Genomic DNA, 14,893 nt, shown 5'->3' on the forward strand with positions numbered 1-14,893 from the left:
AGGGGAGCGTTTCCAGGAAAAAATCAATTAAAACTCACAGTCAAGATGTTAGTAAATAAGCGTGTGAGTGAACTAATGGTGTTTGAAGGAGTTCATCCTCCTCAGCAGAGGATTTACCTTTATTCTTAAATGTTTCAGCATTTCCATTAGCTAGCCGCAGTTATGGAACAGAAAGCAGCCACAATCAAGAAAAAATTCCTGCCCAACCCACAGAATAACCGTATTTTGGTGTTTTTTTTCCTTCTGCATTTTGAGCGGTCTATAATGCAGTTAAATGTTGATAATTCTTACGACTATCATGGTTTGTAGACCAAGCCATTAAAGTTTTGACAGTTATAATAATAAAAGGGCAAAACAAATGACTCCACTGGATAGCACGCATGGTTTACGCTTTAATTCGGCTCTCCCCCTCAGTGGCTTTTATTAACACACAGTAAATGTGTGCTCAGTTACACAGCTAACCCTGACAATGATATCTCAGTCCCAAGGGATTGTATTTAATCTCTTCTAGGCAAATAAGAGTTATTCTCTGGAGGTTCCAAGAAGTGTGTAATATCCACGTACAGATGTGACCTATACAATTGGATAAAACTGCGAAAGCACAACACACTTCACAACACAGTTGGTGTTAATGTTGTACTGTGTGAGAACATTTTACAATTAAGAAATCTTAAATTTTTTACAAAAATGTTAAAATTGCTCAGTAGTTGATACCTGCAGCTCAGTGTCTGTCCTTGTCAAGCAAAGGGGTAGCTGCACAATTTCTGGGTCGCCTAAAGGATTGAACTTGAGGTTTGCAAGGAATCATTACGCATTGTATACCTTAAAAGTCATGTAGAATTTTTAATCAACGTTGTTGACTTGGCGAGGGAGAATTATGAAGGTATCACTGGTGTGAAAACAGTGATAAAAAGTAGATCTGTGAATTAAAAAGGTGCACAAGCAATCCATATAAAGTGGCATATACTTTGGATAAATATTTGTCAAGTTGTTGTATGAATCCCCCAAATTAACCACATTCAAAAAGAAGACTGAACCTCTCTTATCTCTACCTCACTTTCTGCAGGAGCTTGAGACTTTCCAACTGATATCCAATTATAAAATTAATTTAGAAAAATCCGAAATTTTGGGCGTACGAGTCTCAGACTCGGTTAAACTTGCTTTAAGTTCACGCTTCCCAATTAAATGGTGCGCTACTAGTTTTAAATTCTTGGGACTGCAGATTCCTGCTGATCTCTCCTTATTATTCTCCCTAAACTTTGTCCCCCTTTTGGACCGAGTATCTCGGGATCTGCGCCAATGGTCCTTTCCACATGTGTCTTGGTTCGGGAGAGTCTCGGTTTTAAAAATGAACATATTACCGAGATTCCTGTACTTATTTCACACCCTGCCAATATTTATCTCACGAACTTACTTTACACAATGTCACCGAACCTTTTTAAAATATATTTGGTCCTCATCTACTCACCGCCTGGCATTCTCCCATCTGGTCCGACCCAGGCTTTGCGGGGGGTTGGGGGTTCCGCACTTAGAGTTATACTACCACGCGGCGCATATGCGGAGGGTGGTTGAGTGGACGCTTCGTGCCCATAAACAGTGGGTTCTGCTGGAGGAGGAGGCGCTCATGCATCCTATCCACTCTTACCCTTGGCTCCCAGTAAGGTCCAACCGGTTCACCAACATCAGGCATCCTACTATCTCGCCGACTTTACGCGTCCTCAAAAGATACGTCACGGGGGGTCGATTGCTCTCACACCCCAGTCCTCTTTACCCGATCTCTGACAACCCAGCCTTCCCTCCAGGTTATCTCACCTGCCCCCTCGGGCGATCTGCGTTTCCACCAGTTATGTGTTAATGGGGTTCTGAAACCCATAACAGACCTCCTGGGCTCTCGTCCCCCACACGCCCAAGACACTTTCTTCTACATCCAACTGCAACACTTCATTGCCTCACTGCCCCGACGTTCTGACTATTGTAGACCCTTGACAGCCTTCGAACAGCTTTGTACTGCAACTTCCGAACCGGGTCACCTGATGTCCACACTATACTCCATGTTGTTGGCTTTAGATACTTCTCACAAGCCCTACTTTTTAGCCCTTTGGGAACGAGAGTTTCCACACATTTCCACTGAGGCAGACTGGGATAAAATTGTTCAGTCGACCCATAAGGGTGCCCTAGCCAGCAGAATACAAGAAGCTTCTTACAAACTGCTTATCAGATGGTACCGTGTCCCGCATACTCTTCATAAATTCTTACCAGGTGTGCCTGACCTGTGCTGGAGGTGTGAAGATGGTCCAGGCACTTTCCTACATATATGGTGGGAGTGCCCTTTAGTTGTTCCATATTGGAAGGTAATTGAGCGTGTCATTCGTGAAGTAAACGACCCCGCGTATATTTTGACCCCTGAAGCAGTCCTATTGCATCACACTTCTCTTTCACTGACAGCATACAAACACTCAGTCACCTACCACATACTCAGCGCAGCCAAGGCAGTGATCCCGATATGTTGGAAGAAAAAGGAAACTCCTCCTATGCACATCTGGCTTAGCAAGATGCATTTTATTTCACAAATGGAGGAATTGGTGTGGACGTCCCGTGGGAAGGAATTCCAGTACAATCGACGATGGTTTTGGTGGAAGGACCTTATCTCTTCTCCTAGACTTCCTGAGATACTGCAATCTGTCAGATAGGCCTTTTTGATATTACTACAGGCCTACCCCGCCTCTTCTTAATTGATCTGTTTATTCTTTTCCTTTTATCGACTGACACCGTCAACACGCGCATGGTTTAGTTTGTTTTTTTTTGCTGTTGTTTATACAGGTTCTTATGTGCCTTTTAATATTATGCCTTGGCTCTCCGTTTATTCTGCTGTGGACTACATTTGCGGCCTCAGCGATGGTTTCGTACTACGATGGTTGCCGATTTCCCATCGCACAAGAATCGCTAATCTGGTATCTGCCTGTATAAGTGTATTCTGTTCTGCACCACTGTGATTTATGTCTACACCTATGTATCGCTTACTGATTGTATGTTATGCTTTTCACTGTATAAGAGTATATATACTTTCTTTATATGACTTTTTGTACACTACTCGTTTGGATGTACTTATGGGTGTGCTGAACCGACGTTACTGTTGTATAACATCCTATTTCGCAGTATTGTGCTGTGATGTCTTCTGTTGCTTCTATTACAATAAACGGAGAATTTACAAAAAAAAAAAAAGAAGATATGGCATCTCCCAAATAATGCCTTGTTTATCTTCATATCTCTGGGCTCTAATTGCAGTACCCTGCACAACTTACCAGCATTATTTAAGTTAGTGATTACCTTCATCTTTTATTTCTTGGTGTCCCTATACCACCACCACTAGCACAGAAAACACCTGTTTGTTTATTAGGGAAGTTCTAGTAAGCATTATCGCATACAAGTGCCACAAAGCCAACAAAAGACCTGTGGTGTTTGGGGTTAACATGACCTGACAGTGCCTCCATTTCACAAGATGCACCATCGTAGCGATGGCTAGTCGGAAAGGAAAACACAGCTCATCGACACCTAGGCCAACAAGTATTCACCTGCATTCAGCTTGCACAGCTGGTTCTTTGAGCAGGTGCTTCCCCTAGGTTGTCTGACAAATTCAGTTTGTTCAGATAGCCATAACAAGGGGTTAAATTGTGCTTCCATTACTGTAACTAAACTAAAAGCCTCACCCAGAACAGAAGAGACAAAATGTTTCTCAAACCATAAGCTGCAAAAACCAAGGTGAAAACATGACCATTGTTCTAAAAAAGACCAGAACACTGCCTGCCCCCGTTTCCAGTTTTCCATGGGGGGGGGCTGCCTCAATATGCTATACATAACTTACAAACCACCAATTAAGGTTCTGGACGTGCTGGGATTTCTTGTGTTAATAGATATGTTCTGTAAGCATATTATTAGGAATACTGTCAAGCTATTTTTGGCAGTTCACACCAACTCCACTAAGTGCTTTGCCAGAATGAGTCACATCTCTTAGACAATTTTGCCATGCAGCATATAGAATAATGCTGACTCTCCTGCTATGCTAGGCTCTTAATTTATACCAAAACTGTGTTTTCGCTCTAATTATACATTTTATAAAAGCTATTAAACTGAAAAATGAAATCATAATATGGACTTATTTGAACAATAAGAAATAAAAACAACAAACTAAGGGAACCGATGTAATACAAGCAGCAATTACGATGATGCTTCTGTACATATGAAGTACATAAAAGGTGAAGAAAGGATTTGACTAACTTCGGTGGCTCTTAAACCAGACCTCAGGGACCACTGGCTATCCATGCTTCAGTGCTGGCCATGGTCCTTGAAGCCTGCACTCAAACGGGGGAACAAAACCTAGACTATTAGTAGTCCTTGAAGATTGGTTTGACAAATAGAAAAATTAAAAAAGCAAACAAAACCTACAACAAAGAAGGGTCAGAGAGATTTAGCTCTGGGGTTTGAACATAGAAACATTCTGAGTATGAAGATTAAGTAGTCATATTAAAAAAAAATTGATTTGCATGATTACCCCATTTAAACAATGTTATGTTAGCACTAGTATCTTTGCTGTGAGTAATTCATGCTTTGCTAATCGATTCATTGCTATTTTAGCATTCACACATTATCCAATATGTTTTTGGGCTAAACCAGTACAGTTTTACAAGGCAAAATGGAAAAGGGAGTGCCAAGCACCTGCTCACTGGACTACCTCCCAGCTGCGCAGGCTGTACGCATGTGAATGCTATTTAGCCCAGGCACATATGTACCATGTTTTCCTTTCCAATTAGCCAGCAGTACTACAGGGCTCCTTAAGCCACTGTTAGGCTCCGACACCTGTGCAGCAAGAAAAAGAGTGAAGGGGTTTTTAATCCTCAAAGATGGCAGGGGTTATACACACATTTATTGTGAAATATGTAGGCACACCTGCACATTAATATACCAACAAATCCAAATAAACTCTACCTGGACAGCATGCTAATTATGCATAGTACCAATCACAATCGAGCCAAAATATAGCAGTTGAACTTGCTTTGCTCTGCCTATAGCTCCTAGGATGATGACATATACCGTATTTGCTCGATTATAAGACGAGGTTTTTTTCAGAGCAAATGCTCTGAAAAATACCCCTCGTCTTCTAATCGGGGTCGTCTTCTAATCAGACCTCAAATAGAGGTCTGATTAGGAGACTAAGATCCAGATCCCCCGCACCGCTGCAGGGGACCTGGATCCTCCTGTCTCACCCGACCCCCCCCCCCCATACACACACTTACCGGTGCTTCCTGCTTTGTTGCCGGGGCAGCGGGTTGACGTCTACGCGATGCGCGTAGACAACGTCCGCTGCAGCCGGAGGGAGGTGTGGCTAGCAGCGGGGGTTGTCTGCGTCCGTCGCATAGACCTTCCCCGACTGTCAGAGTCGGGGAAAGTATACGCGACGGACGCATACAAACCCCCGCTGCTAGCCACACCTCCTTCCGGCTGCAGCAGAAGGCGACGTCAACCCGCTGCCCCGGCTGGAAGCACCGGTAAGAGGCGGGGGAAGGGGGGTGAGAGAGAGAGGGGGTGAGAGAGAGAGAGAGAGAGAGAGAGGAGAGAGAGAGAGAGAGAGAGAGAGAGAGAGAGAGAGAGAGAGAGAGAGAGAGTGTGTTAGTTAAATGGGGTTATAGGGTGTGTGTGTGTTAAATGGGGGCATAGGGCATTTCTGGAGTGGCGTTAAGGGGGCATTTAATAGAGCACTCTGCCTCCTGAAATGCCTTATACCTCCCTATATGCCACTCTGCCCCATAATATGCCTTTTAACCCCCTAAATGGCAGAGTGGCATATAGGGGTATAAGGCATTTCTGGAGGCAGAGTGCTCTATACAATGCCTTTTAACTCCCTTAATGCCACTCTGCCTCCTGGAATGCCTTATACCTCCCTATATGCCACTCTGCCCCATAATATGCATTTTAACCCCCTAAATGCCAGAATGGGATATAGGGGTATAAGGCATTTCTGGAGGCAGAGTGGCACATAGGGGGTCAAAAGGCATACCATGGGGCACAGTGGCATATAGAGGGTTAAGAGGCATATCATGGGCCACAGTGCCATATTGGAGTGGCAAGCCTGGGGGCAGATGTGCGTAACTGGGGGACAGTTTGGAAAATACAAGAAATAAAAACAAAAGAAATCTTTTTCTCAATCATAGCTTTTATTAAAAAAAAGAGTTTACATGAATTAACATTTACTGGTAAAACTTTTTTCCTTTGGGGTCGTCTTATATTCAGGCTTTTTCTTTTTTTCCTAAGTTAATATTCAGATTTTGGGGGGTCGTCTTATAATCAGGGTCGTCTTATAATCGAGCAAATACGGTATGTTTGCAAGATGCAACGTTTTTTGGAACCAGATGGAAAGTTGGTAAAATACATGCAATTCCACCATAAGCATGGACACCATAGGTCCGCTGAAGCATTAGTTTTACAACCACCCACCAAGGGTAAACCATGTGAAATAAATAAAGACAAAAACCAACATCAAACAAGGTGCAAGATTTTACTTAACCCCCCCAAAAAAATAAATATTTATAATATATATATATATATATATATATATATATATATATATATACACATCATGTCCTATACCAGGACAGAAAATAATGGCTTATGTGAAATATTTTATATCTGCCAGTTCAATTAGCCTCTTAGCAGGTTTATTACAGACATGAATGAAGATCATCCCTTCTTTTCATTGTAAGGGCTAAAAACCAGAACCTTCCACATCCCTTGTCTGATAATAATATTAATATACATCCATATTGTACCGCATGCATGTACAATTATCCCTGCTCGCCCAGAATCCATCTGGACTACATATAAATATAGTGATATTAGAAGTATTATTTTTTATTGAGTTATAGAGCACCACGGCGCTGTACAATGGGTACTCAGGGCATAACAAGTAATGCATCACAGCATTTACAGAAACAAAGGGTAAGGAGGGCCCTAATAATTGTACTTCCTACAATAATTTTTTTTTTTTTTTTTAATGTCCAACATTGATACTTATGTAGCACTTTATTTGTTGCCATAGTTATAATGTAAACTGAAATCATTCCACTGTTTAGGGAAAATAAATAAAACAAGAGGTAACATACATGCAGCTTATTCTGTGTCTGTTAGAGACAATTCTCCAGTGTATTGGCAGAAACAGCAGAATTGGCGTCTCAGGCCTGGCCTTCTGTCACTGATGCAATCCAATTAGCAACAGGCCTACTACACTATACCCTTCAGAGAGTGCCGTTTCCTGATTTATTATGTTTTAGGAGAAGGCATTCCATTTCTATATGCAGAAAACAAGAGAAGGGGGAAATCAAAATTTCAATCCTGATTAAAAGAATCATTTTAATCCTAAATCACAGTTGCATTGATTTATTTCATCAGTAGCCACCGTGGTTTCACTTATTTACTTGTTTTGGGCAGAATGAAAAGGGAGGAGGTTATTTAACAGTTTATCAAACTGTTAATAAAATAGGTTCCTCTTTATAAATTATTTAGGGCTCCATTAAAAATCTAAATGTATAGCAAGAAAATAATAGAAGTCTGATTTGCGAGACTAAGGGCCGAGTCCATTACGTAATCCAGGGAGTTAACTCACAAATAGCCAGATAAAATAAAGGTTTTTTTTGTAAACTAGCGATTTAGGATACCATGCGCTTAAGTAACGGACCACCGCATGTGTGTTCTTCAAGTAGGTTTTCAAGCAAACAATCACTAATGATGCTACTAGCTCTTCTAAATCATGAGCCACCATATGCCATAAAGTTAAGCCTAGGGCATTCAGCCACCTGCACAGAAGGTCAGATGTCTGAAGCGCATAGACTGTTGCCACACAAAGACGCAAGTAGACACACGTCTACACTATCTCCTGAAAAGAATATGAAGTGTGGGGAAAGTGGAAGGATTGCTGGCATAGGTCATTTCTAGGGTGCTACCTATTATAGATGTAAATTACTAGGCATCTAAAAATGTATAAAACCATGTTACTATATTTATTTTTTTGTGTGTCATGAAATATAGACACGGTGGTGAGAATAAAACAAGAGCTTAGGAGAATCAGAATTCAGTCTAAGCTAACGTCATAGGTAGGTACAAACTTATGTTAATGTTAAGCTGTGACAGAACAAAAAAAAAAAAAAAAAAAAAATAAGAAATTATATATGGGATTTGGAGACAACCTAGGTAGACTGATGGATATCTTAATGGTTTAAGATCGGTTATACATATGTTTTAGGCAAATTTTTAATGGTCTATAACACTAAAGCAGATTTACCAAATCCTACAATTTTTTGTTTTCTTCTGTATGCTTAATGAACCCATGAAAATGTGTTTACATATTAAAATGAACTTTATGCATTTAAAACCACTTTATATGCGTACCATGGGGATAGCTATGTCTTAGTATACCCATGATTATTCCAACTCTTTATATTATCTCTCTATGTATTGTTCCAAATTGTTTTGGATTGTTCAGGCAGGGCTTCTAAGTATAGATTAAGTTAGGCATCAGTTCCTACCGATCACCTTCCAGCAGGCTAAAGAAAAAAATGTATAAACTAATATATCTCCAGAACAATTTCACTGATGGACAAAGGACAAGCTAGAGATGGTAATTTTAAGTTCTCATTTTAATTAATGAATTTAGTTATGCTAAAAGCTTTGAACGTGATTACTTGGCTTTAAGGCATTGCAATACTGCAATAAACATGTACAAAGCAACTTTGATAGAAGAGGTTTCTATTATATCAATAAATAACAGAACATAATAGCTCAACCAAAATATATTTTAGAATTATTTTAAATGTTAGTAATTGAAAAGTCTCTAATTTTATATATATATATATATATATATATATATATATATATATATATATATATATATATATATATAGTATTCCAGTTTAACAAAAACACAAATTCCTTACATATTAATGCCGTAAAGTGTAAACATTTAGAGCATCACAAATTGACACTGGCTTCCTTTAGACGGTATATGAAAGAGATATTTGTAGCTACCATAATCACCACTATTAAGTCCTTAACTGTGCATTGGTTCATTAACCTGGTTATTTGAGGGTTTTTTTGTTTTGTTTTTTTCTTCTCTTTGATATGCCTTACCTGGTATAGTTGTCGGATTTTACACACAATTCTAGCAGTAATAATAAAGAAGCTGGCAGTGAGTTCGGGCTACTTATAATTAAGAGCTATATATTTTGAAAATTGAATGCATCTAAATAGAGGCAGATTACCGGAAGAATTTCAGTGAATTTACAGGCAAAAGCATTATAACGAGTGATTGTGTTATAAAGCAGGACATTTGGAAATGAGTCTTGTGATTGATTTCTTTGTGTGTGGTGATGTATAACTGTCTAATGTAACACATGCTCACTGTCTGCCCTGAGGGATGTACATGCAAATTAGACAGATTTGCTAATCAGATTATTCTGGGTAACAGTGTGTAGCTTCTATGAAGAGCCAATTGCTTTTTCTTTAGACAAACATTTGTAAACCCATTCAATTTGACCAACACTGGTTAGATGCAAGTTAGGCACCTGTGGCATAAAATAAATGTTGTACAACATATGTACATAATCTTGTACAAAAAAGTAATAATAATAAAAAAAAAAACTTGCACTACAGCTCAACAACCACATGCATATTTTATTTTTTTTTAAATACTGTTTTTGTTGTACATTTTCTGCTGTTTGATACGATTGACACAATACAAAATATCAGAAATATACTACACATGGTAAACAAAAGATTAAAAAGACGACTATTTTTCTGTTAAAAGAGGTCTGGAAATTCCTTCCTTAAAATTGTTCCGCAAACCGTGATTTACACAATACTTTTATCATACACTAATTTCAAAACATTTATACAGTGTCTCGAGGTTTACTTGGTTTGAAGGTGTATATTACAATGAATATTGGAGTTACAATATCATGTTTATATAAATTACACATATGAAATACATATAACATATTACAGCTTGTCAAAATACTTATAAATTAAAAAAGGTTCATTTATATAATTCAAATGAAATATATATATATATATATATATATATATATATACACACATACACACACACACACACACCCCCATATTAATTTATATAGTACCTGAATCTGAATTATTTTAAATTAGCCTTTAACGTGCATCCATATAGAGTATTTTGTTATGTTATCTATTGTCTCAACAATAGTTATAAAAAAAATATTGTTCAATTTGAATGGTCTATGTATTAAAAAAACATGTTTTGTGTAAACACCACATTTTTTTTTACCTTGTCCAGGGAAAATATAAATTTCCTTAGAAAGATACATTTTGTTGTAAACATATCTAAAAATCATCAACAAAATATATTAACAAAAAACAATGGAAGCCCCAGTTTAGTTATTACATGCTATAAACAAAGCAAAATAAATATATGCCATTTTTAGGTTTACGCTTCCCTCTTGCTTAATGTCAAACCACAGCCAGGAGCAGAGAATTTAGATTCACAATTAAATTTACAATTAGCAAGTAAGAGTGGGAAGGAGCTGGGATGCACAGAAATAAACTCTTGTCTCAGCAATGTGGAAAACACTGCTACTGTAACAGTTTTCTGTAGTTCGGTGCCATTAAATACTTCACATTTCAGGATTTTCTTTGTTCCCTTGTGCCTACTGTCATCAAATTAAAAAGGGACACAAATTCAATAGAATATGGACACTATTTGGAAAGCTAATTTCAGGTGCAGAATAACACCTGCCACCTAACATAGAATGGTATAATTTAAAATGCATACAATATGTAGTTTATATATATATATATATATATATATATATATATATATATATATATAAACTACATTTATTAGATATGCTCTCTTACACATACATGAAACATATACCAACATAAATTTAAATATAAAAAGTAATTTCTTGGTACCACATGTTAAACCATGCTTAAATACATTTTTAAAAAACACATTACATATATATATTACATATTATATATTATTTTATCTCCACAGATATACTGAAACATAGGTTTAATTATCTAAACTGCTTCCATTACAAGATTTTAATTAGAGGTATATACATTTATACTTTATTTATTATCAGGTTTATCCCAAATATATTTGATGTATGTAATCCATTGTACAGCGCTACGGAATTTGATGGCGCTATATAAACAATAAATAATAACGAGGATATACTAATAGATACCTCAATGGCTTTTATACACGTATAATACTTTATTCTTATATATAATCTCCCAAAGCTTGCGTTCAGATATTTTTTAAACCAGCAGACTTCTGTTTAAATTCATGACTTATTTCTCACTTTAAAGTATTAATTTTGGTTTAGGTTCCATACACATTTTCACAATTAAAGAGCAGAGATTTGACACTTGACAGCAGATGACACAACAGCTTAAGTTAAATGGAATCTGTGCCATGCACCACCTGTTCACTGAATCCACAAACAGCAATAAGGCTAATGTGACTAATGTTTATTCAGCATTTCCTGCAAATTAAAACCCATTATTTCATCTATTTTTGTAAAGCACATTTAAACATTATATATATATATATATATATATATATATATATATATATATATATATATATATATATATATATATATCATATATAAATGAATATATATAAATGTATTAAACTGCGGCAGTATTTATTTGTTCTTTATCAAAGAATTAACAGTTCCCAAATCTACAACTTATATATCACTGTGTAATATAATACTAATAATATATATATGATATAGATATATATATATATATATATATATATATATATACATACATACATACATACACACACACACGGAATGTGTTAAAATGCATAAGGTACAAGTACATGTATACATTAGCTCCCAGGTGGGAAATTATGAAAATATGTTGATATAACAATACAAAAATACTTTGAACAGTATAGCATGGAAAATCAAATGAAACTATTTCAATAGACTACTGCTAGAACAGGTAGGTTTTTCTTGAGTAATAACATGATAACGCATTCAATATTTATAATCTGAATATTTCAAGGTACAACTTGTCATAGTTTCAGTTGTCAATAAAAGGGCAACCAGTTTATGTTTAATGTTTCCTGTAGAGCATTTTTTTCTATCCATGGTGTTTTATGCAGTGACAGATCTGCCTGTCTCCAAGTATTTCTTAGAATGGATTCCAGCCCCCTCAGGAATATAGTAAATACTTAGTATACACAACACAGTATGAAAATTTAATGTACTTGTGACATCCAAGGTGGTAGATACCAGCACCAAGATGCTGGAAGAACTCTCCTGAGTGTTTTATACATGGTCAATTACTATTAACACTAAACTACTGTGACACCAAATGTATAATATATCTTTCCATCTTACCCATGAATTTAATACAATAAGACCCATTTTATGGTTAATTATAGTAAAAGTTCAATTATGTTATATCTATCATATAAGGTGTTTTGATATATATATATATATATATATATATATATATATATATATATATATATATATATATATATATATATATATATATATATATACACATATATATATCAATTTCTTTTTTAAGGATTATTTACCCCCAACCACTCATATGGTTAGAGCCTGCAATGTGCAAAATGACATAAGAAGCTCTTATCTGTTGTGTATTTTTGTACACTAAAACATTTCACTGCTATGCTTCCCAGAGCAAAGTTGCCAATTATTTCTTGGTTGGATACATAATGCAAGAAAACCCTGAGAACTGGATCCATTTATATCACACAAGGAGCACTAATTGGACAAATGCAGCACTGGCAACCACTAAAAAGTCAACCCCATCCTCACAGTCTGAACAGAAGCAGCTAATACTGTAAGAGAGCAGAAAAAGGTTCCTGCTTTTGTTAAGTGCATTTGCTGTTTCCCCTCTCTATGTCATGAATGTACTTGGGAGCTATTCCATTTTTAATTGTAACGTTGTTTTTCCCTCCCCATGGCAATTAGTCATTCTCTGTATGCTTCATGTAGTATGGCTGAATAAACTGATCCAAACCTGCAGCTTCAACTCAGATCACTTGAAAGAAAAGCAAAAATTGAATGAAAAAGCAATATCTCTGTAGGCTTTATCCTCCCCACGGTGAATTAGCTGGGGGATTGCTGACATATCTGTGTTATTCACATTTATTCTAGATCCATGCATGATTTATGAGTAAAGGCAGCAGAGTTTTTTTTCTCTCACCCCCCACCCCCAAGAAGCAACAACTGGGTTCGGCTCAGTTATCAGGAATATAAGGGGCATGACACAGTATATATATTAAGTCAGACATAGGGGGCTAGTAATGCATAGGCAGAGAAACTTTGACAGTCTTATTCCATAATGGATCCCTCCCAGAGAAATGACCTTCCCCTAAAAAGGGATGTGTGAAACTTTATTCCCAGCTCAGCTGGTTTATATTTAGAGTTGGGAGCTGAGTTTTCACCCCCTTGCAAATTCCTAAAACAAGCAAGTAATGTACTTGTATGTTGAGTCTCTGGCTCCTCGGCAGCACAAAAAGCAGACAAGAGATGACATAAAATAAGAAAAAAAAGAAACAATGTTCCATTTGTTTATAAACAGCTGTGATATCATGTATCCTGTTAGAATAAACACCCGGATTGCATGCTGTGTATGATGTGTCAAACTAGGGTACTTACGTCAAAGCAGAAGGAAAGTATTCTTCAGACGAAGGGCTTATCAGCAAGGATTGGAAAAGTGTAAGACTAAAGACTAGTAACCAGGAAGCAGCCATCTTCACCATCTAACAGAAAAACCTCCGATCCAGAACAATATAGGGATGAGATAAAGCAATGATGATGATGATGGGGGAAAGAAAAAACAAAAGCCTAAAGTCCACGCAGCGATCGGGGGCTGGAGCGGTGCTGAGCCGGATCGGAAGCCACACTCACACCGGCAGCCACATCTAATCAGCCGCCATCAGCGATACTTTGGTAAGAGATCTCGGCTCCCACAGTCTCCTCTCTCCGTTTCCTTTTCTGATTTATTCCCCCGATGGCAGAGGAGGGGAGGGAGGATGAGGTGGGTAAGTTGCAAGGGAGGAGTGAGGGGAGGCTCCTGCTGCTGCTGATCAGGCTCCGGGAAGTTGAAGTGCACGCTGTCTGGAGCTCAATCACGGCTCACGCTGCACACCGCGCCCTGCTAAAGGACCACAGGGTGGAACTTTTACTGATGAGCCATCGATGTGCAACTCGCACACTTTTTCCTCCCCGCCAGTCTTGCTGTGACTGCTGTTGCTGTACATCAGGCATAACACAGTTTGTGCCTACAGCCCTGCATTACCGTAATTACTCGTGTACCGAAGCAACACTATTGTTTCCCCATTACCAATATATCTGGCACTAACCGGCAGCTTTATCGGCCCCCGCTCATCCGCACCTGCCCCTGTGCCTTAGTCTGGGGCATCAGGCAGCTGTTGCCTGTCAGATCATAAACACATCTGCAGACAAGAAATAAAACAGAACTGAGAGAGCCGACAGACACAGGCTGGGTAAAAGTAGTTTACATTCTGTTATCCTGGTAATGAGACCTAGATGTGGTAACTACACAGGTCCAGTGAATTGGAAAAATGGGGGCTTGTTCTGTATCTACCAAACATACCTTTGATTTTACTTTACTGAGAGAGTCGTCCATACATGGAAGAACTATCCAGCAGATGTGCCACAGGTTAAGTAAGTAAGAACATTTTAACATAGCTATCCTGAAGACAAAACCAGAGGCTTACTCTCTCTAAAATTATTCAACACCAGTATATATCATGTGACTGTCGCTACTTAACCAGTAG

General features: G+C 37.8%; 1 protein-coding gene across 4 annotated transcripts in view; it reads right to left on the bottom strand.

The window, feature by feature from the left end:
* Positions 1-14,574, bottom strand: part of CACNA2D1 (calcium voltage-gated channel auxiliary subunit alpha2delta 1) — a 247,077-nt gene extending 232,503 nt beyond the window's left edge. For 2 of the 4 annotated variants that reach the window (XM_053465052.1, XM_053465051.1), the window contains exon 1: positions 13,749-14,571. In XM_053465052.1, the coding sequence (XP_053321027.1) occupies positions 13,749-13,852 (104 nt within the window). In that variant the 5' untranslated portion in view covers positions 13,853-14,571. Of the gene's footprint in view, positions 1-13,748 lie in introns of all 4 variants that reach the window. The other 2 variants (XM_053465049.1, XM_053465050.1) reach the window with 2 other exon arrangements.
* Between the last annotated feature and the right edge of the window lie 319 nt (positions 14,575-14,893).

This window comes from Spea bombifrons, chromosome 4 (assembly GCF_027358695.1).
Source record: "Spea bombifrons isolate aSpeBom1 chromosome 4, aSpeBom1.2.pri, whole genome shotgun sequence".
NCBI classification, from domain to species: Eukaryota; Metazoa; Chordata; class Amphibia; order Anura; family Pelobatidae; genus Spea; species Spea bombifrons.